This window comes from Pleurodeles waltl, chromosome 9, assembly GCF_031143425.1.
Source record: "Pleurodeles waltl isolate 20211129_DDA chromosome 9, aPleWal1.hap1.20221129, whole genome shotgun sequence".
Taxonomy (NCBI): domain Eukaryota; kingdom Metazoa; phylum Chordata; class Amphibia; order Caudata; family Salamandridae; genus Pleurodeles; species Pleurodeles waltl.
Genome location: NC_090448.1, coordinates 1,088,715,015 through 1,088,739,818, shown reverse-complemented (window position 1 = coordinate 1,088,739,818; position 24,804 = coordinate 1,088,715,015). Strand labels below are relative to the sequence as shown.

General features: G+C 42.5%; 1 protein-coding gene across 1 annotated transcript in view; it reads left to right on the top strand.

Annotated features, from left to right (window-relative positions):
- The window catches only part of SPTBN5 (spectrin beta, non-erythrocytic 5), a 1,780,873-nt gene that overhangs the window by 1,584,023 nt on the left and 172,046 nt on the right, over window positions 1-24,804 (top strand). The window contains exon 58 of the mRNA XM_069208774.1: window positions 13,056-13,250. Coding sequence (XP_069064875.1) covers window positions 13,056-13,250 — 195 coding nt within the window. The remainder of the gene's footprint in view (window positions 1-13,055; window positions 13,251-24,804) is intronic.

The window sequence follows — 24,804 nt, the reverse complement described above, 5'->3', positions numbered from 1 at the left end:
CACACCGAACAACGTCCGCCTCAGGGCAGAGCACCTGGCGGGGGTCAACAATGCTCTAGCGGACTCTCTCAGCAGGACAGACGACAACTGTCACGAGTGGGAACTCAACCAGACCATACTCAAGAGCATTTTCCAACGATGGGGTCGGCCGATCCTAGACCTGTTCGCCACCAATCTGAACGCCAAATGCCAGTTTTACGCCAGTCGATACCCACTCCCGGGGTCGTGGGGAAATGCTCTTTTGATAAGATGGTCCGGGATCTTTGCATACGCTTTTCCCCCCATTCCACTGATTCCCAGACTCCTCAGGAAAATGAAGACCGAATGCTGCAAGATCATTCTCATAGCCCCCAAGTGGCCGAGGCACTACTGGTACACGGAGCTCCTCCTCCGGTCAATAGCCAATCCAGTCCGTCTCCCTTGCAACCACAATCTTCTAACGAAGAATCAGGGTCTCATCTTACATCCCGACCCAACTTCACTGCACTTGCATGCTTGGCTCCTGAGTACAGAGAGTTCCAAGATATGAACATCAATCAAGAATGTAGACTCATATTATCTAAAGCACGAGGAGAGAGCACGAACAAGACATACAAACTAAAATGGAAGAGGTTCTGTGTTTGGTGTTCTCAGAACAATTTTCACCCATTTCAAATTAATCCTGAGCAAATTCTTCCTTACCTGCTCTCCCTTTCCAAAGCTGGTCTTGCCTATGCATCAGTCAAGATTCACCTAGCAGCTATAGCCTCTTACAGACGATCGGCTAACATGCCGTCTATTGGTTCAACCAGAGTCATCAAACAGTTTATGAAAGGGCTGTTCCGCACCTTTCCTCCGGTACGCTTACCTCCGCCAGAGTGGGCACCTTAATATTGTTCTCTCCCAAGTCATGAAAGCCCCTTTTTTTTTAACCCATCCATAGGGCTAATCTCAAGTACATCACCTGGAAAGTGTCAACCTTGCTCGCGCTCACCTCTACCAGGAGAGTCAGTGATATACAGGCGTTCACTACTAAAGAACCCTTTTAAGTTTTTTCTGAGGATTTCGTTATGCTCCGAACCAATCCCAAATATATTCCCAAAGTTCCATCTTCATTCCACCTCAATGAACCTGTTATTCTACAAACCCTTTTTCCAAACCCTACTACAATAGCAGAGAGAACTCTCCATTCTTTGGACATCAAAAGATGCCTAAAATTTTACCTGCAAAGTACCAAGCACATCAGGAAATCAGACCAACTCCTAGTATCTTATTCTCTAGGACGTCAGGGAACAGGAGTAACCAAGGCCACTATAGCCCGATGGATTTCTTCAACAATCCAATTTTGTCACACCAAGGCAGGAAAACCCTTGACTAGGCGCCCGAGAGCCCAGTCCACAAGAGCAGTCTCCACATCGGCTGCTTTGTTTCAAGGTATTGCCCTTGAAAAAATTTGCCAGGCTGCGACATGGAAAACTACGCACTCCTTTATGCAGCACTATTGTTTGGAGTCATCACAAAGAACAGACTCTCTAGTAGGACAAGCTGTGCTACGCCATCTTTTTCATTAAGGTGAGACCTTTCCTTAGTTATAGTCATATGGTTTGAGATACAAATAACCATGTTTCTATTACGCTTCCATGTGAATATGTAAAGTGTATGTATGTACTTATGAATGTGTATACATATACATGATTTTTACTAGATATATATATATATATATATATATATATATATATATATATATATATATGTACTTAAAGTATCTGTATTCCTTCGTAACTCACGGTCAGAAATGTATGAGTTTACTATGATTGTTATTATTATTATTATTACTATTATTATGATTATTATTATTTATATTTGAGATAGAGGGTCTTCATGCTCGCACCCTCCACCCACGCTGGATACAATGTTTATCAACCATACTGCTGTCTATTCAGATTCAAGCATGTGAATTTATGAAAGATCCAATACTGGATAAGAAAACAAGTTACTTACCTGTAACTACAGTTATCCAGTATTGGTATCTCATTACTCATTATTTGGATCTCATACTGACGATGAGATGGTGAAGATGAAATCTGAGGTAGACACTATGAAAGCGGTGGGCCTAGATAGGCGAAGAGAGTATAGAAGGAGGTGCAGGGCTTATGATAAGTGCCCTTATCAGCAGAGGGTCAAACCCCTCATTTGTCCCAGAGGCCTCAACAGAAACAAGGGCGACCTTTCTTTCAATCATGCAAAATGACGAGAGATCGCTCTCCAAGTAGACCTCATCGGTCTAACCCCAAGACAGCGGGAAAACAATGAGGATTTGTTTCCCCTAAACCTGTCCACCATTCCAGTGGCGGGAAGTATTACGCATTACGCTCACGAGTGGCACACCGTAAGAAAAGACAAATGGGTGCTAAACATTGTAGAGAATGGTTACTCTCTTCAGTTCAAATCTCCTCCACCACCTCTGCCACCAACGAGGTCAGTGCCTGCTCACCACTCATTACTACGAAAAGAAGTTTGCATCCTGTTGCAAAAAAGAGTGATAGAAAAGTTTCCATCCGTTCAAAGAGGAAAAGGAGTGTACTCCCGATATTTCCTTGTGAAAAAGAAAGGCCAAGAAGGGGTCCTCAGACCCATTCTACATCTGAGACATCTGAACAAATACATCCGAAAAGAGAAATTCAGAATGCTGGCCCTTCATATTTTCCCTCAGCTACATAGAGGAGACTGGATGTGCTCCATAGACCTACAGGATGCATACTTTCACATTTTAATCATAACAAAACATCAAAAATGTATTCGGTTCATAGTGGCATCACAACACTACCAGTTCAAGATGCTGTCCTTCGGACTAAAATCAGCCCCTTGGACATTCTCCAAATGTGTGGCAACAATAGCGCCACACTTGAGAAAAAGAAATATCTTTATTTATCCATACCTAGACGACTGGCTGCACAGAGCAAATTGGGAAGCATCTCAACTTTGTTCTGAACACCTTCAGCTCTCTTGGTCTGCAGGTCAATTTCCAGAAGTCCACTCTCATTCCAACTCAGGCACTCCATTATCTGGGGGGCAATACGAGACACCAAGCTAGAAAGTGTGTATTCTTCAAAGGAACGACTATCATCAATAACTAAGTGCCACACACTTCTCCACAGTCTGAGGCCTACGGTCCGTCAAATAGCATCTCTGTTGGGTTCCATGGCCTCCTGCATTTTCATTGTCCCGAATGCCAGATTGCACATGAGACCTCTTCAAGAAAATCTAGAGGATCAGTGGAATCAGCACACAGCCAAATTGGAGGACAGAATAACTCTTTCAACCGGGGCTCAAGCATCATTGCAGTAGTGGATGCGCAGACATCACCTGTTGGTGGGGGCTCCTTTTCACCAGACCACTCTTTCTGAGACCCTTGTAATGGATGCATCACTACAGGGCTGGGAAGCTTACCTGGCCCCCTCCAAGCTCAGGGCCTATGGTCCAGCAAGGAACAGAGTTACCACATCAACCTGCTGGAACTGAGAGCGGTCCATCTTGCTCTCAAGTGGTTTACTCCATCTCTCAAAGGAAAGTCCATTCTGGTCCAGATGGACAATACAACCTCGATGTATTATCTTCAACAGACAGGGGGGCACGAGATCTCATTCTCTGTCTCGAGAGTCTCAAACCATCTGGCACTGGTTAATAGTGAGGGGGATGTCTCTCACGGCGGTCCACCTTCCGGGACAACAAAACTCAGAAGCAGATTTCCTAAGTCGCAGTCTAATAGACTCCCATGACTGGGTTCTTCACGACGATGTCGTAGCAGACATCTTCCAACGGTGGGGTCAGCCTCAATTAGATCTGTTTGCAGACGACGTCAACAAAAAATGCTCAGACTTCTCATCCAGGTTTAACCGTCCGGGGACGCAAGGGAATGCCCTATTGATAGACTGGTCAGGGATATTTCTCTACGCCATTCCACTGATTCCCCTGATTCCTGCTGTAATCAACAAGTTCTACCGGTCCAAAATGAGGATGATACTCATAGCCCCAAAATGGCCTCGGCAATACTGGTACACAGATCTCCTCCAATTGTCAGAGCAACCTCACAAGAGGCTGCTGTGCAGACTGGATATACTCCACAGATGGGGTGGGATTCTACATCCTAACCTTCCCTCTCTGAGCTTGACAGCATGGCTCCTGAATTCCTGCAATATGGACTTCTAGGGTTCTCGCAGGAATGTATGGAGATTTTAAAGGAGTCTAAAAGACCATCTACACGGCGCTCCTATGCATTCAAATGGAAAAGGTTTAAATGTGGTGCTGGCAGCATGATTACAATTCTATTTTGTCCCAGGAGGAGGTTATCTTGCCTTACCCGTTACATCTTGCAAAGTCAGGACTGCAGTTTTCCTTCATTAAGGTACATTTATCTGCCATTACAGCTTATTTTAAGTTGCCCTCTCAAAAATCTTTCTTTACTATGCCAGTAGTTAAGGATTTCTTAAAGGGCTTGAAAAAGTCTTTCCACCCGTTCGGAAACCCTCACTTCCATGGGAATTGAATGTGTCCTTGTCTAGACTTATGGCCGCTCCTTTTGAGCCCATTCACAAATCTTCTTTACAGCACCTTATGTGGAAGACAGCTTTTCTGGTAGCCATTCCCTCAGCTAGAAGTGTCAGCGAGATTCAGGCTCTATGTTCAAGGGAACGCTTCACGGTTTTCCACAATAACAGAGTGGTTCTGAGAACACATCCATTGTTCTTGCCTAAGGTGGTGTCAGACTTCCACATTAACCAAACAATATCACTTCCAATGTTCTTCCCTAAACCTGTTACTCCGACGGAGAAAGTCTTGCACTCCCTGGACCTTAAGAGGGTGCTCAAATTTTACCTTGATAAGACTAAGCCAATCAGACAATCTGATCATCTGTTTGTTAGTTATGGCCATAAGATGACAGGGAAAGCTGCTTCAAAACAAACTATTTCTAGATGGATAGCTGCATGTATTCTGACTGCTTACCAATTGGCTAACAAGCATTTAGCAGCTAAACCTAAGGCTTACTCCACGAAAGGGAAAGCGGCTACTGTAGCCCTTCTTAAGAATGTGCACATCTCTGAGATTTGCGAAGCTGACACATGGTGATCCATACATACTTTTACTAGGCACTACTGTATAGATTCAGATGCTAAAACAGACACTCAAATGGGTCAGGCTTCTCTAAGAATTTTTTTTGCATAGCATATGTATTTTTCCTGCACTTCTATCATTCTGTCCGCAGGGGTTTGGGATGGGCTTGCTAATCTATTCGGTGTTTATGACTATTGATGAGGATCCCCTGTAAGAAAAGGATAGGTTACTTACCTGTAAATCCTAGTTCTCTTCCAGGGGGATCCTCATCGAAGTCATAAACAACCCACCCTTCTCCCCGGATGTGATTTTTAGAATTGCAGCACTACTTACTGGTCTATTCTATTTCTTCTCTCAACTGAAAAAAAGTACTGACCTAACTGTGAACCAACTGGCACCTCACTCTCACCCCTGAGGCATGGTGGGATACTGGAGGTGCTCAGGGTCTTAAAGGCATGGTGCAAAATTTTTAGTTCTGCTGTGTTAACCTGCATGCATCCTATTGGCTAATAATGCTCCTTTATTTTCAATGTCGTTTTTTCTCTTTTAAAATGGAGTGCTTACATTTTCTATGTCTTCTACTTTGACTGCAGAAGGTTAATTGCAGAAGTTTTCAATTTATGTTTAAAAAAAAAAACTCCAAAGAAATAGAGCATTTTTTGCCTGCTTCTGAAAATAGGCTGCATTGACTGTTTACACATGTATATATTATGTTTGTATTACAATTCTCTACTGAAATGTTATTTTTCACAGATATATCATACATATACATGTGTGTTTGTATGTGCTCTGGGGTCCCCGCCCGTCGGCGGGAATTCTAATTGTTTATGACTTTGATGAGGATACCCCTGAAGAGAACTAGTATTTACAGGTAAGTTACTTATCCATATATATAGCTATATATATATATATATATATGGATATATATATACATAGATATATGGATATAGATATAGGTAACCTAGTGGCCGCCGCCCGCAGGTAGTTATAGTTAGGACCAAGTTTCTATAGAAAGAGCATTTTTTGTTTTGCTAATAACTTTGGCACTGCTTGGCGAACCTCCACAAACTTTTCCAAGAAAATACGATGCTCACTTGAGCTGCTGTGTGGAAAGTTTCGAAGTGATCCGTCTAGTGGGGGGGCGAGAAAAAAGGGGGGTCCCAAAACACTTTTTCCCCATTCATTTTTCCATTGGAAAAATTGAACAGCGATAGTGCTGAAACTACCGGACTAAATTGCACCTAATTTGGCAGAAAGGTAGGTCCTGGTCCAGAATGCAACCTTTTTTGTTTTGATGTAAATCTGTTCTTTAGTTTTTGAGAAATTAAGGGGAAAACAATTTTGTATACATATGGACACGAAGGATTTGTGACCCCTCCCGATCTCGTGCTGAGATCTGATTGGCTGTCAACACTTCAACCAGGAAGTGTTGGCAGCCATCTTAGGACTCGGCAGTGGAGTCCCAGAATTTGTTGCCTGGGTACCGACACCTTAAGCTCTGGTGGTGGGGTCTAAAAGGCAAAAAAGCATGTTTTTTTAAATTGTCACCTGATCTGCGGATCTGGGGAAAATGATCTTTTTTTAAAACGAAGCGCTGGCTCCCGCGCTATATCTTTTTTAAGCCCTCGGGTGGGCCAAGTCCCGGGGCCTTCTTTAATAGGAGTGCGGGGGACGCCTGGCCCCCATGCGCCCGGTGGACCACCACCTCCGTGAGGCTAAATTAATTATTGGCATGGGGAGGCCCATCGGTCTCCCCCACTGCCCCAGGGACAACCACCTACCTGGGGCATTTATCTCATTGTGTGCGGGGTGCTGTGCGCCCCCCCAACAGCCCTCGGGTTCACCTCTTCCCCAGGACATTCAGTGCGGGGGCGCACACCGTCCCTCCCTCCCACCCCCTGCAGCCCTGGGGACCACCTCCTCCCTGGGGCAATCTAAAAATGTAAAAAGATGGTCAGTTTTGGACCCCCTGCATCCCCAGGGACCACCATTGCCCCAGGTCTATGCTTGTTGGAGGGGTCTGTGTGGCCCCACTCAAGGAGCCATTGCTGGCTCTGGGGACCGGCACCTCCCAGCGCCGGCTCCTACTACGTCCTGTGGCACCCATCCCCGGGACATAGCTAATTGCTGTGGCTTGGCTGCAGCTTTGACAGCTGCAGCCAAGTCACAGCAAACACTCTGCTTTTTGACAACGGACCTGTCAAACAGGTCCTGCTGTCAAAAAGCAGAGTTTTAATCTCTGTTTCCTGCGCAGGGAGCAGAGATGAAAGCTTTGCTTCAGCAAGCACAGAGCTGCTTCCTGAAGTAATTGGATCATGGGCAAGGCTTTGAAGCATACCCTGCGGCCCCACAGAGCCCGAAAAGGGCATATATCCAAATAAAAATAATTACCAAATTGGTCAGGGGCCACAGAGGAGGCCTTAAGGCTCTTCCCGGGGTCCCTGATAGCCCATAAAGGGCTAAAAGAAACATTTAAAAAAAAAATAGTAATAGCTCAAGTGTAAAGGGCACAGGCCTCTAAACGGAGTGTTGAGGGTATGAGTCCAGCCGGACATGTTTTCCTCCTTTTCCAACTACAAATCTTTAAGGCTCATACTGAAAGGTGATCTCTCTGTTTTTAATTGACAAATGTGTTTCCTTGTCAATATGTGCAGAAATATCTAATTCTAAGTATATCATCCATCAAAGCCTAAAAAACTATTTATCTCCCTCTCACTCTCTTCCTCTCTCTTTCTCTTCTAATCTTTCTCCCACTCACACACCCACTCAGACCCTTACGCACCCACTCACAGATCCACTCAGACACTTTATGCACTCACTCACAGACCCATTCACACCCTCGTGTACCCACTCGAAGCCCCACTCAGACCCTCCCCCACCCGCTCACAGACCCACTCAGACACTACCCAAGAGTAGAAGTGATTTGTGTCAGCCGTATGCATGACATTCTGATTTCTCAGGAAAATCGTAGTGGAACAGATCTTATCCTTTTCTCTCAGTTACATTCATCTCACACATGCAAATGACAAACAGAAGGAGGACTTTGCTCAATGTATTTTATTGAATTAACTGCATCCTAAATAAAAAAGGCATGTAATGCAATGAATAGGATAATGAAACATGATAATAGCAGAGCGGTGATGAAAAAAGTGAACCATAAGAAAAGTCCCACCATAGTGTCACAATGCTAAATATAGGAATTCCTACCTACGCCACTAAAGTACTATATTAGAGCACAGCAGTGTTAGCCCTAATCCGCCCTTCAGGGCCCCTGGGAAGACACCATCCCCCATACCTGAATGTGGTAGTAGTGAAGAGGGCTGTTGGTCCACCAAGAGTCCTCTCCCATGTAGGCAGAAAAGACGTCAAGTCTCAGCAGACAGCTGCAATGAAGCAACAGCATGGAGTGGGATTTTCCGGCTGGAACGTCCCTCTAATGTATAGGGGGCAGAGAGATATTTTGTGAAACAGCTAACGTTCTAAGAAAACTGCTTTGACTTAGAAAACATATGTTTCAGTGGAGTGGCAGGGAATGTTATGTTCTACTTTGCACAATATTGTGTACAGCTTTGAGCAAGCACAGAGTGATGATGTTGTCCTAAGAAATTAAAATAATTCCTAGGCAAAGCGAAGAATAGATAAAGAAATAAAAACATCACCGCAAAATGAGGCTTCTGGTAAAATAATATAATTAATTCAAATGAATTACTACTATGCTAAAGGTCACAAGCTGCTATGGCTAAAATGATGTTCCCATAAAATGATGCTAAAGTAACATCACAAGGGGCTGGGTGATATGGCCTTACCCCCAGCCCAATTAAATGGGGAAACAGTCTTTCTGGCCACCCCCAACCCCCTCCTTAGAGGGAAAATGGGGATAAATACCCCCAATGTGCCCCAAGGGGGCTGAGGGGCAGAAAGCACACTGGACACCAGGGTTTCATTTATTTTTTAAATATAGGGGTAGGGGCTGCACAACATGGGTATCAGCATGTCCCCACCCCATGTAAATGAGCATCAGTCTTTCTGCAACCCCTGTGGGGTGGATGGGGGAAATAGCCCCTGATCTGCCCACCCCTTGGCGGCTGCCAGGGAAAGTTTTTTTTTTTTTAATATAGGGATGAGGTCTGCCCACCATGGGCTTGACTATGCCTCCACCCCAACTAAATGGAGCAACAGTCTTTCTGTCCACCCTGGGGTAATACCCCTGATCTGCCTCCCCAAGGGGGCAGAAAGCCCACTAGATGACAGGGATTTTTAGGAACAAATTATAGGGGTAGAGGCAGCACAGCATGGGTATGGCCATGCCCCCCAGCTATGTAAATGGGGCAGCAGTCTTTCTGTCCCCCATATCTCCCGGAGGCAGATAGGGATAATTACTCCACTTATGTTGTTGGGCCTAGTGCCCACAACAGGAACATATTAAAACAAGGTCAATGCGAGTCCCCTCATGAAGACACCCACTGACCTTGGTTTGATCTATTCCTGGTGGGGGAATAGGTACAGCCACACAAGTGGTGCAGCATTTCTTATCGACACAAGTGAGGTAACGCTGAGTGGTAGCAATTTTGTGGATTCAGAAGCTTCCATCACTGAAATCCAAGGAGAATGTGGGATTTCAGGCAAATTTGTAGATTTGCTGTGTGTTGTGAGTAAGAAAACCTTGTGTGATCCATGCAAGACACACTACCATGGCCTCCTCTGGGTGCCTAATTTAAAAATATTTGCAGGTTTGCTAGGTTTCCCTAGATGCCGCCTGAGCAAGGACCCAAAATCCACAGCTACCCCCCCCCTGTTTTTTTGGTCAACGTTTGAGGTTTGCATGGAATTCTGGGTAAACAAAAAACGTGGTGAGAGCCACGCAATTCACCCTACACTGGATTTCCCTAGTTTTCTAGTTTTAAAAAATTTACAGGTTTGCTAGGTTTCCCTAGGTGCTGCCTGAGCTAGGGCCCAAAGTACCCACATTGCAACAAAAAGGTCGGTTTTGAGCGGAAAAATGTGTGTAGAATAGTAGAACATTTGTTTTTAGCAATTGGATTCTGCTGCATTTGTGCCTTCCAAATGTAAGCAGCATGAAGAGGTTGTGTCGTAACGGCCAGAGATGCCGACTTTGGAGGTGGGGAACTAGGTTTGAGTCTCAGCAACGGCTCAACATCATATGATTCTGGGCAAATCACTTAATCTCCCCATGCCTACCAAAATAAAAATGAATGTGCCCTTGTGTAACGTAACTGGTGCTAATGTAGAGCACTCAAATACCTTCGGGTCCAGTTCGCAATATATAAAATTACAAAAAAAAGGTACGAAAGAAGACATTTTGAAAAATACAATATTCTAGGTACCTACAATATCAGAGATGGACAAATAACCACTGCTTCTACGCTCCATCTTCTACTCATTTCAGAAACCTATAGGTATCCTTGAATCCCATTTTTCAACCTACAAATTTCAACATGTGAATTGGTCTATACCCGGTGCATAAGGAAAAACCATCTGGGTTACTTGGGTTCTTGGAAAACCAACAAACCACACATAAACCCACAACCAGAAGGGCCTAGTGGACGAAATGGTATATTGATTTTGTAAATCGGCCATAGTGACAAAATGTTACAGACGAAAACGTTACAAATGGCTGTCTTTTCCTTCTTATTTTCAATATTTATTTAAACAGATAGTTTCTTTGGGAAAACCTTGGGGGATCTACACGTATGACCCTCTTGCTGAATTCAGAATTGTGTCTATTTTTTTTAGAATTCTATAGCTTTCCTGGATCACCCAGGGGTTTCACACTGGTTTCCACCACAAACTAGAAGTTGAGAGCACAAAAAATATAAATAATGGGCTACCTTTTTGAAAATGCCAAAACTGTGGTAAAAAAAAAAAAAAATTATTCAGCTCCGCATGTTCCTTAAAGCTGGGTAGGGTGTGACTTTAGGACAGCAAACCGTTCATTGATTTCAGTTTTAGGAAAAATAAAGACACTTTTATCCAGAGCACTTTTTTCCCCAAAAAAGTTAAAACTTAGCTATATTTTGCCTATTTTCTCAGTCCACTCCAGGAAAATCCACACACCCTTGGTACCTTTGGTATCCACAGGATAATGGAAAAAAAGGTCACAAATTTGCAGTGGATTCCTTCTGTGGAAAAATGTTATGGTGGCCTGAGCGCTAACTACCCCTAATAACCAAAAAAGGGCTCAGCACTTGGTGGGAAGGGGGCAGTAGTTAAGGAGTTAAGGTATCTTGACATTGCCTACGCGATTTTCTCTACCTACATTCAACATTTTTCATTGTGGACTACACTGTTGCTTGATGCAACCACCATCCAGCCAAACACACATCCATTTTCCCTGAAAAAAGCACTTAACTTCTTTGGTTTTGGCAAAGGATTACAGGACAATGTCTAATCATATTGCGTGCCAGTTCTGCAGTAAGTAACTTGTCAACTCTAGTGGCATTTGCCCACTGCTTTTGCTGCCTTCCATTCCTCGCTTTTGTTCTTTATGTACTATCAATAAGATGTCTGATTAAGTTCATTCATAGCAAATATGTCAAACATCTCACCTAGCATTGCCTGCCGGAATCGGATACCTGCTATGCTACTTATGAAGTTTGCCTTGGTAATCACACCAATGTTTTATTTATATTTTTATTTAAAAACATTGTTTACTTAACTTCTCAACTATAAAAATATAAACAGTAATTAATGTGCTTAAATAAATTCACTTTTAAGTGACAAAATAAAGAAAGTAGTAATACATTTATAATCAAAGATAAACTAAAAATATTATTGTATGTAATGGATATGTGAAAAAAATAAAGCTACTGGTATTGCAACATTGTTTCTAAAACCAATAAATACTCAAATGCTGTATGCACCAAACAGATTCCTGTTTGATTAACCAATAGATACTCAGATGGCGTATGTACCAAACAGATTCCTGCTACATTAACAACAGTTTTAAAATGCATATTGCGTGCTTCCAAAACTAAAGGACATAATAAAATTGCATGAGCTGAATAATGCGGAAGGCACGGGTCAAACTAACAGTGAAAAATATTTACATTAGAAGGAGTGTGAAAAAGACCAAAACCGTACAATAATTGTAATGCAACGTTAGATTAGGATTAAGTGATAAGTAATCTGCCACTCCCAGAGCTGATTTTAACTTGTTGAAAAAAGTCAATGCCGTCTTAGTATCTGCCACAAACACTTACTCTGTAGCCAGTTGTCTCAGTGTGTACTTAGAAGGTAGAAAATATTTTATTTGTAAAAAGTTCACCCAAGCTTTTGGATCTTTTTATGAATGCAATGCTGCTGAGTTTGTCCGGACCTGTTGGCCTGCTCATTTTCAAACTTGTGATAACTCCCTCTCATGCATGCAAATCTATGTAGGCTACAATGCTGGAATGTTACTTACCTGTAACTACAGTTCTCCAGCATTAGTATTGTTCATAGATTTTCATGCAGACCACCCTCTTTCCCCTTTGAGGCTTACCTGTGCTTTATAACTTTTCAAGCTTATGTAACAAAATCTAATGTACAGGGGCCTCTAGGGAGAGTTGGGGACAAAATGGTTACTTATGATTGTCTGAATTCTGGGTCTTTTTCCCTCTGGAATGACAGTGTCTGTGTTTGACAAACAGTGCTGTTAGAAGGTTATTCAATGACCCCGACGCAAGGACTGTGAATGGTTTAGACATGTAAATCTATTTAAGATACCAATGCCTGAGAACAGTACTTACAGGGAAGTAACTTGTTTCTTATGGGTGTTTTTAATCTCATGTTACAATTCGGATTGCTTGATTTGATGTTTATCTTTTGTAGTTGACATTTTCTCACATTTGCATCTTAGTTTTTGGTTCAGTCTGATGTTGCATGTAGTGACCGTTATGTTCAATTAAATTTGATCATGCTAACTGCTGTTTTTATCCTCTACGTTTAATGGATGGGGTATTTAGGTGCAAGAAAAGAAGTTTCAAGACTTTATGAAGGAGATTGAAAGTCTTGGGCAAACCAAGATGATTGGAATCCATGAGATGGTATCCAGCCTTACAAACAATTCTCATGGCAGGCTTGCTGAGATCCGGTACAGAACAAATGAGCTGAATGCTTTATGGGAACATTTGTGCAAAACCATCAACCACAGAGGCGAGGTAAAATGTAGCTAATTTTCTCCGGTGGTGTATGTTTGGTGAGCCAGTTTGACACTGGTTTTATTTACAAGCTTCCATTGTATGCATTGCTTCTTAAGCATATATATCTCATCCAATACAGCTCAGTGGGGGTCACAGGTGTACCATATATTCATACTCTACAGTTGCAATACTAGCCATCTCTAGAAAGCACCATTGTGTAGTTTCTACAAATCAAAAAGTTATTTTGCTGTTAAATACTGATATTTGATGGTTTCTCAAAATCACAAAAATACAGTTTGCTTAAATTTTTTAATTTCAGTATGTTTTATGGAGATGGCATCTCTGGAAAGCATAATCTTGTAGTTTCTAAAAAGCAAAAATAGTTTGCTGATAAATACTGATATTTGTAGCTTTCTAACAAATTAGAAACAGGCAGTTTGCTTACTTTTTTAATTTCAGTATGTTTTATTGGCATGCTTCATAAGAAGAAACAAATATTCCCAGAGAATTTGTTTACAGAATTGTATGACAGAACATTATTTTCTTTGTAACAGGTACGAACAAACGTCATGCATGTGTTTTGACAACAATGAACCTAGATTGCTATACTGGAGATCAACTAAAAATAAAAGAGAGACAAGTATGTGTGAGTAGAAGAGTAGGGGGATAGGTAGGCCTGGCATGAATTTGGATGTCCTAGCAGGAACTTCTGAGCCTTATAATACTAGTCGCAGACTGTTAAGGGTTTGAATAGGAGGAGGCAGTGGGGACAAAATTGAGCTTTATCTTCCTGAGACAAATAAGATTATTTTGATTTTTGTAGATATAGGGTGAGGGAAGACCAAAAGCGTCTGGAAGAATCCTGTTCAGTACTATATTATGTGTGTTCCTCAGGAAACATACCCAGTACCACCATATGTGGTATGGTATACTTTTGGAGTGCTTCCAGTCACAAAGATAGTTTTCATCACCAGAGTAATTTATAGGTCCAGAACTAGAGAGTCATTGTTTTTTAATGGTAATCGTGGCTTACAGCACCACAGCCCCAGGACTATGTTTATAGTGTAAGTACAATATGTTGTTGGAAGATCTCATCAACTAATTAGTTTATTTCCTCCCAGAAAGACATTAGAATGGAAAAACATGTTTTCAGAAGTGTCTGCATCTTCTAGGCAATTCCAACATTTATTCAAGTTGCTAAGTCATAACCTAAAGAGTTTGCGTGAAGTCCAAAAACTTCTAAGTATCATCCAGTATTTGCATTGTGAGATGCTGGGAGAAATTCTGTACTTGGTAATAAATTTCCATACATTGGCCCATGTTTTATCAGAGGGAGCTTTTTCTTCTAGATTACTGCAAATGTATTCCCTGTTTCTTTGGATGTGTAGGTTTACTATTAGTTTTTTTAAAAGATTATATTTAGTATATTTTTGTAGCTTGATGGTATTGTAAGTTAAGTTGTTAAAGTTGTTTGGTTAGGTCAGGTATTTGTGGGGCTTAAAAGTTTTGATTGTTATTTAGAGTCACTTTAAGTTTGAGGAAATCATAAGAGGCAGTGTTTGGGAGATTGTTTTGTATTTGTAAAACAGCAAAAGAGATGGGGTCGTCTTTATTAATCAGATCCTTAATATAGTGTATGACTTTTGTAATCCACCCTTGCCAGAATGGCAATTTACCTTCAATCTTAATGTGAGGGTTGTCCTACAAGGAGGCAAAAGCAGAATTGCCTAATTTGATGGTGTTTAGTATGTCTAAATATTTAATAGCTTCTATTGAGTCTTTTAAAATATTGTAAGAATGTATACATTTAAGGTGTTTAATAATTAGGATACCCATTGGAGTAGGGAGTTTTAGAGGTCCCCTTATATTTGCACCTGTAATGGGGGGGAGCTATGAGGTCATCCTGTACCCAGTATATCATATGTTTTATTAAAAAAGCAAATTGGTATTTAAAGAAATTTGGAGAGCTGACCCTAACTTCTTCCTTGTTTGTTCTGATTTTATTCATAGCAATTCTCCTTTTTCTGTTTCACCAAATGAACTCTGAAATTGTTTTGTCGACCCATTTGTAGAAGGTCAGGGATAGGAGAAGAAGGAACATACTAGTGACAAAGTTAATATGTGGGGACTATGATCTTTTTGACACGCTGTAATCTGCCCCACCAGGTTATATATTTAGGAGACCAAGTGCCAATCAAGTTGTGGATTCAATTTAACATTTCTTTTTCAATATTGTCTTTTATGATTGGGAGATTTGTGGAAATGTAAGCCTAAGTATTACATTTTTATAGGTTGCCATTTCAGATTAGTGTTTTAGATGATATCCAGTTTGCACAGAATATTCAAGGGAAAAGCCTCAGTGTTTAGTGTGTATCCTGAAACCTATGAATACAATGTGAATATGTCTAGGCTGGCCTGGATCACCTCTTTTGCTCCTTCTGAGAATAGCAAGACATTGTTAGCATAGCTCGTAACCCTCTGGGTACTGATATAACACAAAGACAATAGTTTCAAACACTGGACCAGGATTAAATTATCCCCGAGGAAAGTCCAAGAGACTTTACGAAATGCCTTCTCTGCATCTCACTGTTTTAAATAACAGGGCCTGCCCAAAAGAACAATCTGGAACCAGGGGCATTTAATCACAAGAAAAGACAATCAGACCCTTGTGGTATGCTCACTTAAAAGATATTTGTAGAAGCTTTTCTCTACAAAATTCTTCAGACCACAAATTACATGAAAGTATATGAGTATCAACAAATGAACAAGAATACCATCAGTATACTTTGTGTAATATTATACTTAGAAAGAAAAAAGAGTGCTTGGCGATTAAGTGATTACACGGTGAGTGAGCCAATAGTGCAGTGCAATGGTGTTTACAATAGATCCAAACAATTGAACAATAATGCTTTGTTAAACTCATCTCTGCCAGCACTGTAGCTGAAGTAGGTGGAAAGTTATGTCAGCCCTTTTGCTGAAATACCTTTGTGAAATGAATCACTGTGAAAATGGCACACACTGGAAGGTGATTGAGGTTGTTAAAAAATGCCAGGAAGAGATCTTTGACTTCTATTGAATAAGGTAGAGAGTTGCTGAATTCTCAAGTGAGACTGTATTTTGAATGGACTGAACTAAATGGAGAAATGCAACTCGATAATTTATGCTTAGAATATTGCGTCTTCCTTTGATGCACCCCTGTTTTCTTGTGAACATTGGACTTGGACTAATGCCTTTTCATGTATCTTTGATATTCCCACATGTGTTCCAGTTTGTAGTTTTGGGATCATGATTGGTACCTTTGTATATGCATTTGGGGAGGAATGAGTGTTCCATAATGTATCATTGATTGTGTCTCTTATAACATATTGATTATGTTCTTTCGATTTCCCTATGTATTTAGCATTATGCTTCATTGCTATTGTTCGATTACATTTCATAATGATTTTCTTCACTTTTAGTGAAGTCATGACCGCCTGAGGGCCTATTGAGAATTGATTTTCCATTTATTTCCCTTTTTCTTTAGAATGTAAACAAGGACCTTTTTTGATTTTCAACATGTCCATTTTTTCAAATGTTTTTTCCATAATTTTCTTTCTGTTTTAATATCAGTCCTTCCTTCTCCAAAGTCTTTTGTGGACTTGAGTTGATATTGAAGTATTTTTTCTATTTCTACACCCAACCTGATGGGTTGGGCAACCATCTTGAACGTTTAGGGTGCTTTGACTCACATGCGCATCCATTAAACCGTGTTGGTATGGATATAACGACTCATGCAGACATTGTCTTCCAGTTAGATGTCTCCTTGAGCTGCTATGCAAAGTAAACTTCACTACCTGTCATCATTGTATTGCCAGCAATTATTGCCCTCTCACGCTATTTATGTTTCATGCCTTTTTTTGGCCTAGATGAGTTAGACGAGCCAGTAAATTACAGTGGAGCACCTTTTCTTCATGAGTATCTCATTTTTAAAATGTGGTGGGATTTTTCCTTTTTCGTGAGTATCAATCCTTATTGATTTGACACACTAGGGTGGCTCTCAAGTCTATTTTATTGGTCACTACACTCACTGTTTTTACTTCAAAAAATTAATTCACTTTTTGTAATTTTTCAACCTTTCTGATTTTCTAAGTTGCCATATTTCAACTATTATATTGAGTTATATTGTAGTATCTACTATCGCATACTAGCCTGTTTGTCTTTTTAAAAAAAATATATTATTAAATATTTTTGTCTCATTATTCCGCCATGTGTATGTCTTTGCTTTTGCTTCAACAAAATTGTGTTTGTCCTGAAGATGACCCTTCATTTCTCATTGGTTGAAACGCCATTGACGACTTGAACAACATGAACATATTTGTACTGAACTGTTGTGGTATTAGGAGGTCCGAGACCCAATCATATAATCAAAGCATTATTGTTCCATGTTTCAAGGTATTATACACACCTTTGCACTGCACTATTGGTTCACTCACTATGTGATCACTGAAGCACAAGCATGCTTTACCTGATTGAGACTTATAGCAGCAGATGCCTTACCTTAGAATATTCCCCAGGTGTCAGACTAGATCTGGAAGCTTTTCAAACAGTACCTCTGCGTGCTGGTAGGTGGAATCGTTTGGCTTCGCATTAGTGGCATCTGCCCCAGAAGTGATGTGCCTATCTAGGCCCCATCTCAGCGCTCTGATATTAGTTTTTTTTACACACCAGTCAGCACAGATCTGAAGAGAGCGATCTCAAGTCACTTTTTGACTAACATTTTTTTGACATTTTGTTGAAGCTTTTTTTAAGACCTTGTCTACCAGTGTGATAGAGATGTGCCCTAAGAAACCAGTGGAGTGTAGACCCTGTGGCTTCTGTCACAGACAGGTGTCTGTGACAAGCTCCTATCTGGTGTCTCTTGTGTGCTTCGAGCCAGACTACGCCTCAAAGACTTCTGAGGACTGCCATCCCATAAATACAAAGGTGCTGAATGAGCGTTCTAGCTCCTTGTCACCCAACTCCAGTCACCTCCACGACGATCCAGGTCCCGGTCAGACGAATGTCCCGGGCCCATTCATTGAGTCATTCCAAACTCTCATCTTTGCGTTCAAAGTCATTGGATAAGTCCCACAAGAAATCAAGGAAGTCGAATCGCTCTTCAACTTCACTGTACAGGTCCAAGACATCAGACAAGACGCACACATTAAGTAACTCTAGGCCCCACTCCCAGTCGGAGTCTACCTCTGAATTCACTCCACTCCTCCCTGAATTTCTTAGAGCTGGAGTGACACGCTCCCCCCGCCTCCTCACTCCCATCCCACTCTGTGAGTTTAATGAGGCCATGCACCTCATTTGGGCCGATCCCTCTGGTGCACGTCAGGGCCCTTGGTTTCGGTCGATGACCCCACTGGATTCCTGCCGGCAGGTCCACCCGTGGCACCAGTTGGTCACCTTGGATTTGATGCTGGATCCCAAATGAAACTGCAAATTTCCCTGGAGCCTGTTCCTGTGATATAATTCCCAGCGGTGCAACTGCCCCATGGCAGCGCCATGCTCATCATCATACCTGACTCTGATACAGAGCCAGATCAGCGGCCCGACTCCAACTTCGGCGCTGGCTGGAAAGAGACCATCTGACTCGGAGCCAGTGCCACCATTCTTTGATAGGCTCGGAGAGGAGTATGATTGGCGGTTATGTGAGGCTACCTAAGGCTACAACCCCCTTGGAGAGGCTGACAAAAACTGGTATGAGGAACTGGTGGATGCCAGTGGTCTGGACACCTCACCAGACACTGGCCTGGTGTATCCTTCTACAGTGGCAATAGATGAAGGGGCCTTTTTTTGCTATGGTGCGCAAGGAGGCTGACTTGGACCGTCAGCTGCCCTTGGTGGCAGTTAGAACAGATGTTTTGAAGTAGGTGCTTCAGCTGTGAGTCACTCCATCAGAATCCCTTCTCCCGTTTAATGAAGCCCTCATTGATAACCCATTCAAGGCCTGTGTCAAATCCTGCACAGACCATTGTTCGTCATCATTGCCCCACTCCTGGGGACCCAGCTTTCCTCACCCAGTATCTAGAGATCTTGGTTGTGCAGGCCTTCACCTCTAAGTGTAACCCTGGTGGCTTCTCTACAACACTACTGGATAGGGAATTAAAGAGGCTGGACACCTTATTGCAAGATGATGTTTTCTTCCACCAGCCTAGCACTGTGGTCAGTGAATGCAGCATGCCTTTTCGGCTGATAAAACCATGCAGCTTGAGATTCGGCTGCGTAAGCGCTGACCACAGTCTCAGAGGAGGCCTGAGCCGTACTGTCACATACTATTTAGATGGCAGAGATGCGGCAAGGTTCACTATTCACTACGGACAGGACACAACCGACTTGCAACACAGATCAATAACATCTTCAATTGCATTCAGATGCCACTCTTGGTTGAGATCTAATGGCTTTTTTGGGATATCCAGGCAACCCTCCTGGACATGCCCTTTTATAGCTTCTGCCTCTTTAAAGATAAGGCAGATTCAGCGCTGGAGCGCTTAAAGAACAGCTGGGCTACTGCAGTTCTTTGGGCCTGTCCATGCCCCCCCCCCCACCAACTCAACTGTGCCTTTAGCCACCTCTGTGGCTATGGTAGAGGCTACCAGCCATGTGCATTCCTGCCCAGCCACCAAGGCCAAGAGGCTCCCCTCTCCTTTTCGTGGCTGCAAACACGTTTCTGCCAAATCCTGCGAGTAACCAGCCAGATGTCCACCCTCTCCCCCACCCTCGTGGCAACCACAATCTTCAAACCACTTTAGTTTGCCTGCTTACCATCACAGGCACACAGTTGGTGGCAGGAGTCGCAGTCACCTGCAATATCTGACAAGTGGGTACTTCAGGTCATTCACTCCATCCCCTTTCTGGAAACTCCGCCACCTGTGCCACCCTTTTTCCACTGGCTGACGGAGAACCACCTCTCCCTGCTCCACCAGAAATTACAGGCTATTTTGGCCAAAGGAGCCATCAAGAGGTTGCCGGCATTAGAAGCAGATTGTGGTTGCTATTCCTGCTGCTTTCTAGTGCCCATAAAGGACGCAGGCCTTTGCCCTGTTCTAGACATGCGCCTTCTCAACTTCTTCCTGAAGAAGGAGAAGTTCAAGATGCTCAAGTTGGCTCAGGTTCTGTGTGCATTCGATCCTGGATAGTAGTGCTGCACCTGCAGAATTCCTACTTCAATATCTCCATCCTACCTGCTCACAGGCCTACCTCAGTTTACTGCAGTCCAAGAGCATTATCAATTCACTGTGTTCTCCTTACCAGTGCCCCTCGGGTGTTCCCCAAGGTCATGGCAGTGGTAGTAGCACACCTGCGGAAGTTGGGGATCCCAGTCTTCACCTACCTTGACTACAGGCTGTTGAATGTGGCTCCCCCAGGCAATCATCTCCCACCCCCAGACTATGGCGGACCTCCTGCATTTGCTGGGGTTCACTATAAGCATGCCATGCAAAGTCACACCTGACACTCTCTCTTACCCTTACCTTTATCAGAGCTGTTCTGGATACAGTGCAGTTTGGGGCTTATCCTCAGGAAAGGCTAGTCCAGGATATTCAGGTTATGATTCTGAAGTTTCAGCCTCTATCCTGTATTTTGATGAATCTGATTCTGAGGCTGCTGGGCCTCCTGGCTTCCGGCATCCTGCTGGTGACACAAGCCCATTGGCATATGCAGGCTCTGTAGTGGTACCTGAAGTGCCAGTGGACTCAGCATCAGAACAATCTATCTGACCTGGGCCAGATATTGGCAGTAACTGCAAGAGACCTGCGGGTGTTTGACTAACCGTGAGTGGGCAAGCGTCAGACACCTCTTCCTTCCCCAACCAGACCTTTCTGTAGAGACAGATGCATGACAGATGGGGTGACCATCCAGGCTGAGGATTAGAGGCTTCTAGTTTCTGGTGGAGTCTCTGCTCCACATCAACTTGCTGGAGCTGTGAGCGAACTGACTGGTATTGAAAGCCTTTCTTCCTTCTATGATGGAAATGCTAGTACAGGTGTTTACAGACATCACTGCCATGTGGTATTGGAACACACAGGGCAAGATGGGATTGTGGGCCCTGTGTTAAGAGGCCCTGCATCTCTGGTCATGGCTGGAAAGTCAGGGCATTTCACTAGCGGTTCAACATCTGGCAGGTTCTCTGAATACCAGAGTAGACTCAGCTGTTGATACCTAGAGGATCACAAATGGCAACTCCATCTGGAGGTGGTGCAAAGAATCTTCAGTGATTGGGAAGACTTTGGGTTAGATCTATGCACCACTGCTGAGAATGCAGAATTTCAGCAATTCTGCATGCTGGAGTTTCCAAGGCGACTCACTTGGAGATGCTTTTTGTTTTAAGTGGAACCCTGGCCTTCTGCACAACTTTTCACCAATACAACTCCTGCCCAGAGTTCACAAGAAACCTAAGTGCTGAGCATGAGCATTCATCCTCTGATCTGGCTGCTTCTTTGGGAGGATCGCTTGTCACAGTGGCAGGAGGGATTCCAGCACCCGGACCGGCACACACTCCACCTTCATTCTTGGATATTGAGCGGTGGCAGTTGATAATTTGTTACCTTCCTTCGGAACTCTGTAATGTCATTCTGACAGCCAGACATCCCTCAACCAAGATGGTATATGGCTGTCGTTGGAACACATTTGTGGCTTGGTGTGCTTCCAAAAATGTTGATGCCCCTTTCTACACCTTTGTTTCAGGTTGTATTATTTGTTCTCTCACTGACTCAGCAAGGCCTTGCTCAGGGCACTGTTAAATGTTATCTTTCAGCTGTATCTGCTTTTTTTGTGGTTGCTGGCCCAACCTTCGCTGTTCAAGTCTGACCCGTTTTCTGAAAGGACTCCCACAAATGTTCCCTTCAAGACCCTTTATCATGCTACTAAGGGATCTAAAATGTGTCTGCCCTTCAAGTCCTTACACAGTTGCCCTCTATGTTTATCAACCATCAAAATTCTTTTCTGGTGTCCATTGCAGCGCCCAGGAGGGTTAGTGAAATGCAAGCACTTTCTGTGCACCCTCCTTACACATCATTCTACCCAGATACGTTGGTGTTGAAAACTCCTACCTCTTTTTTCCAAAAGTGGTGACACTTTTTTATGTAGGCTAGAACATCACCCTGCCAATGTTCCTTGCTCTGCTTCAGCCGTCCAAAGAAGAAGAAAGACTCAAACCTTAACAGAATGTTGTTGCTCTGCATTGATCGTATACCAGAGAGTTTGGGTGGACGATCAATTCTTCTTTGGGTATGTTGAGCCATAGAAAGGAAAAGGGGTGCAGATTTGGACCATCTCATAATGAATTGTGCTCTGCATTAAAATTGGCTATTCATTGGCCGAGAAGCAACCCCCTTAGAGTTTGCACGCTTATTCCACCAGAGCCAAGACTTCACCCACTGAGTTAGTTCATGGAGTCATCATCATCAATATACTTTATTCAACTCTATTGAGCCATAAAAGTCATACAGAAAAGAAAATACAATTCAATAGACAATAAAAAAACCTTTTAAAAACTCATCTAAAAGTGGTTAAAAATACAGGGGCAACAATAGTAACAGACATGTATCGGTATTTAGATCGAATTCTTAATGAACTTAAAATCTAATTGAGTACAGCATAAATAACTAGTTTTTAGAGCTTGTACTATTCGGTGAAGAAACTGTCTTTGGGGAGTATAAAATGTACAAAATAGAGTAAAGTGCACAGTGCTTTGCTTTGCCAGGGCTTCACATTGACGGGGGAAGGGTTGAAAACCAGGTGCCTTTCTTCTTTGGTTGGGAAAGCAAGCAATAAATGTATAGTTTTAAGGCGAAACCTGGTCAGCAGAAACTTCTGCCTCTCATTGTTAGTTATCAGCAAATAAAGTGCAGGGCATACAGGAAATTGCCATGGGATTAGTCCCATCCCGTTGCACCTGTCTTGGATTTATGCCAGTTGAATTTGTTGTAAAAAAGCTCTTTTGTTCTACCGGGGGAGATGTTGAGTAGACTAGCCGGGTTAGAAAAATATGCTGGGGCACCTAGCCTAGCAAAGCTCAATTTAACATATTTAAGCCAAGCAATATCTAAGCCATTATCCAGGTTCATACAATCGGTCAGGAGTGTTCTATTCAGTTGGGCTTCTGGGCTTTTCCATATTGTGAGCCAAGGGCTGCAATTTGATACAATCTTCTAGGTGGTACAGCCCAACCTCATTATGACAGAAGGACATTGCAGTGGATTGTGGGACTTCCAACAGCCTTCTTATGAACCTTTTTTCCATGATTTTGAGGGATTTACAATTGGCATGACCCCGGATTCCGGGACCAAATGAGACAACAGACAAACATTTACTTTTAAAGATGCAAAGCAATTGATTAATTGGTTTGTGCTCCAACGTTTTAGAGAATATAAAAACTATTGAAATCTTCCTTTGGAACTGTAAAACTCTTAACATTTAATAAAAACTTCCAGTTAAAATCTACATCTATCGGTACTCCTACGTACGTAACAATAGGGGCTTTCCTGATTTCTTCACCCTCAACAAGAAATTTCATAGTCTTGGATAGTTTAGGGTCACATTTCATTACAAAGGTCTTTGTGCGGTTGGTCAGAAGTCCTAGGATGACCATAAAACTATTGAAAGCATCTAGAAAAGAATGAAGGCAATTTGCTGTTCTTTTTATAGTAACAGCATCCTCTGCATAAACTAACACAGGAACTTGTCGTGAGTTGACCTTTGGGATATTTTTTCCTGTCCTTAGCAAATAATCTCAGAGGTCATTAATATAAACTGAAAAGAGAAATGGTGCCAAAACACAGCCCTATCTAACCCCAGCTACTAACCCCAGTTACTGAGGGAATTTTTTCTGTAAGATCCCCACTGGTACTATAACATAGTGTGGCTGTAGTATATGCGTGTAGCCTATAAAGCAGGGTAATGATATCTGTGTCAATGCCTAACTGCAACATTATTGACCATAATTTGGGGTGATCCACTGTGTCAAAGGCACAGGTTAAATCTATGAAGGCTAGATGGACACACCTTTTTTGACTTTGTGTATTTTTAGACTATTTAGGATAGATTAAGGGACTGCTCTACCGTTACTAGGCCTGGTAGAAGTCCAAACTGGAAATCCAAGAACCCTTGCATCTCAGTAGCCCAGGTTTCCAGTTTGGCCAAAATTACCCTGCCTAAAATCCTAACCATGCTATCTAGGAGTGATATTGGATGGTAGCAAAGGGGCTGGCTCTTATCACTTTTTTATTTTAAAAAATGAGGCCTCCTCCCATGTCTTGAATAAAGGGCCTACAATAGCACATCTTATAACATTTGTTATTAAAGGGGCCCATGGATACTCCTATCTTATCTCGTGGGCATTTACTAAGAAGAAGCTCTAAAGAGTTGTGGGCCTTGGAGCAGGCACCTCTGGTTATTGCTAGTTTTTACAGGATTCCTTGTTCATTTGGATGCCATATAATTATTTAAGAAGGTATAAGCCTGGATAACATCTGCTGGGTTTGAATCATCAAGCAGCACCCTTTCAGTATTAGTTTTATTGCATATTAAAAGATCTCTTTAGAAAGCT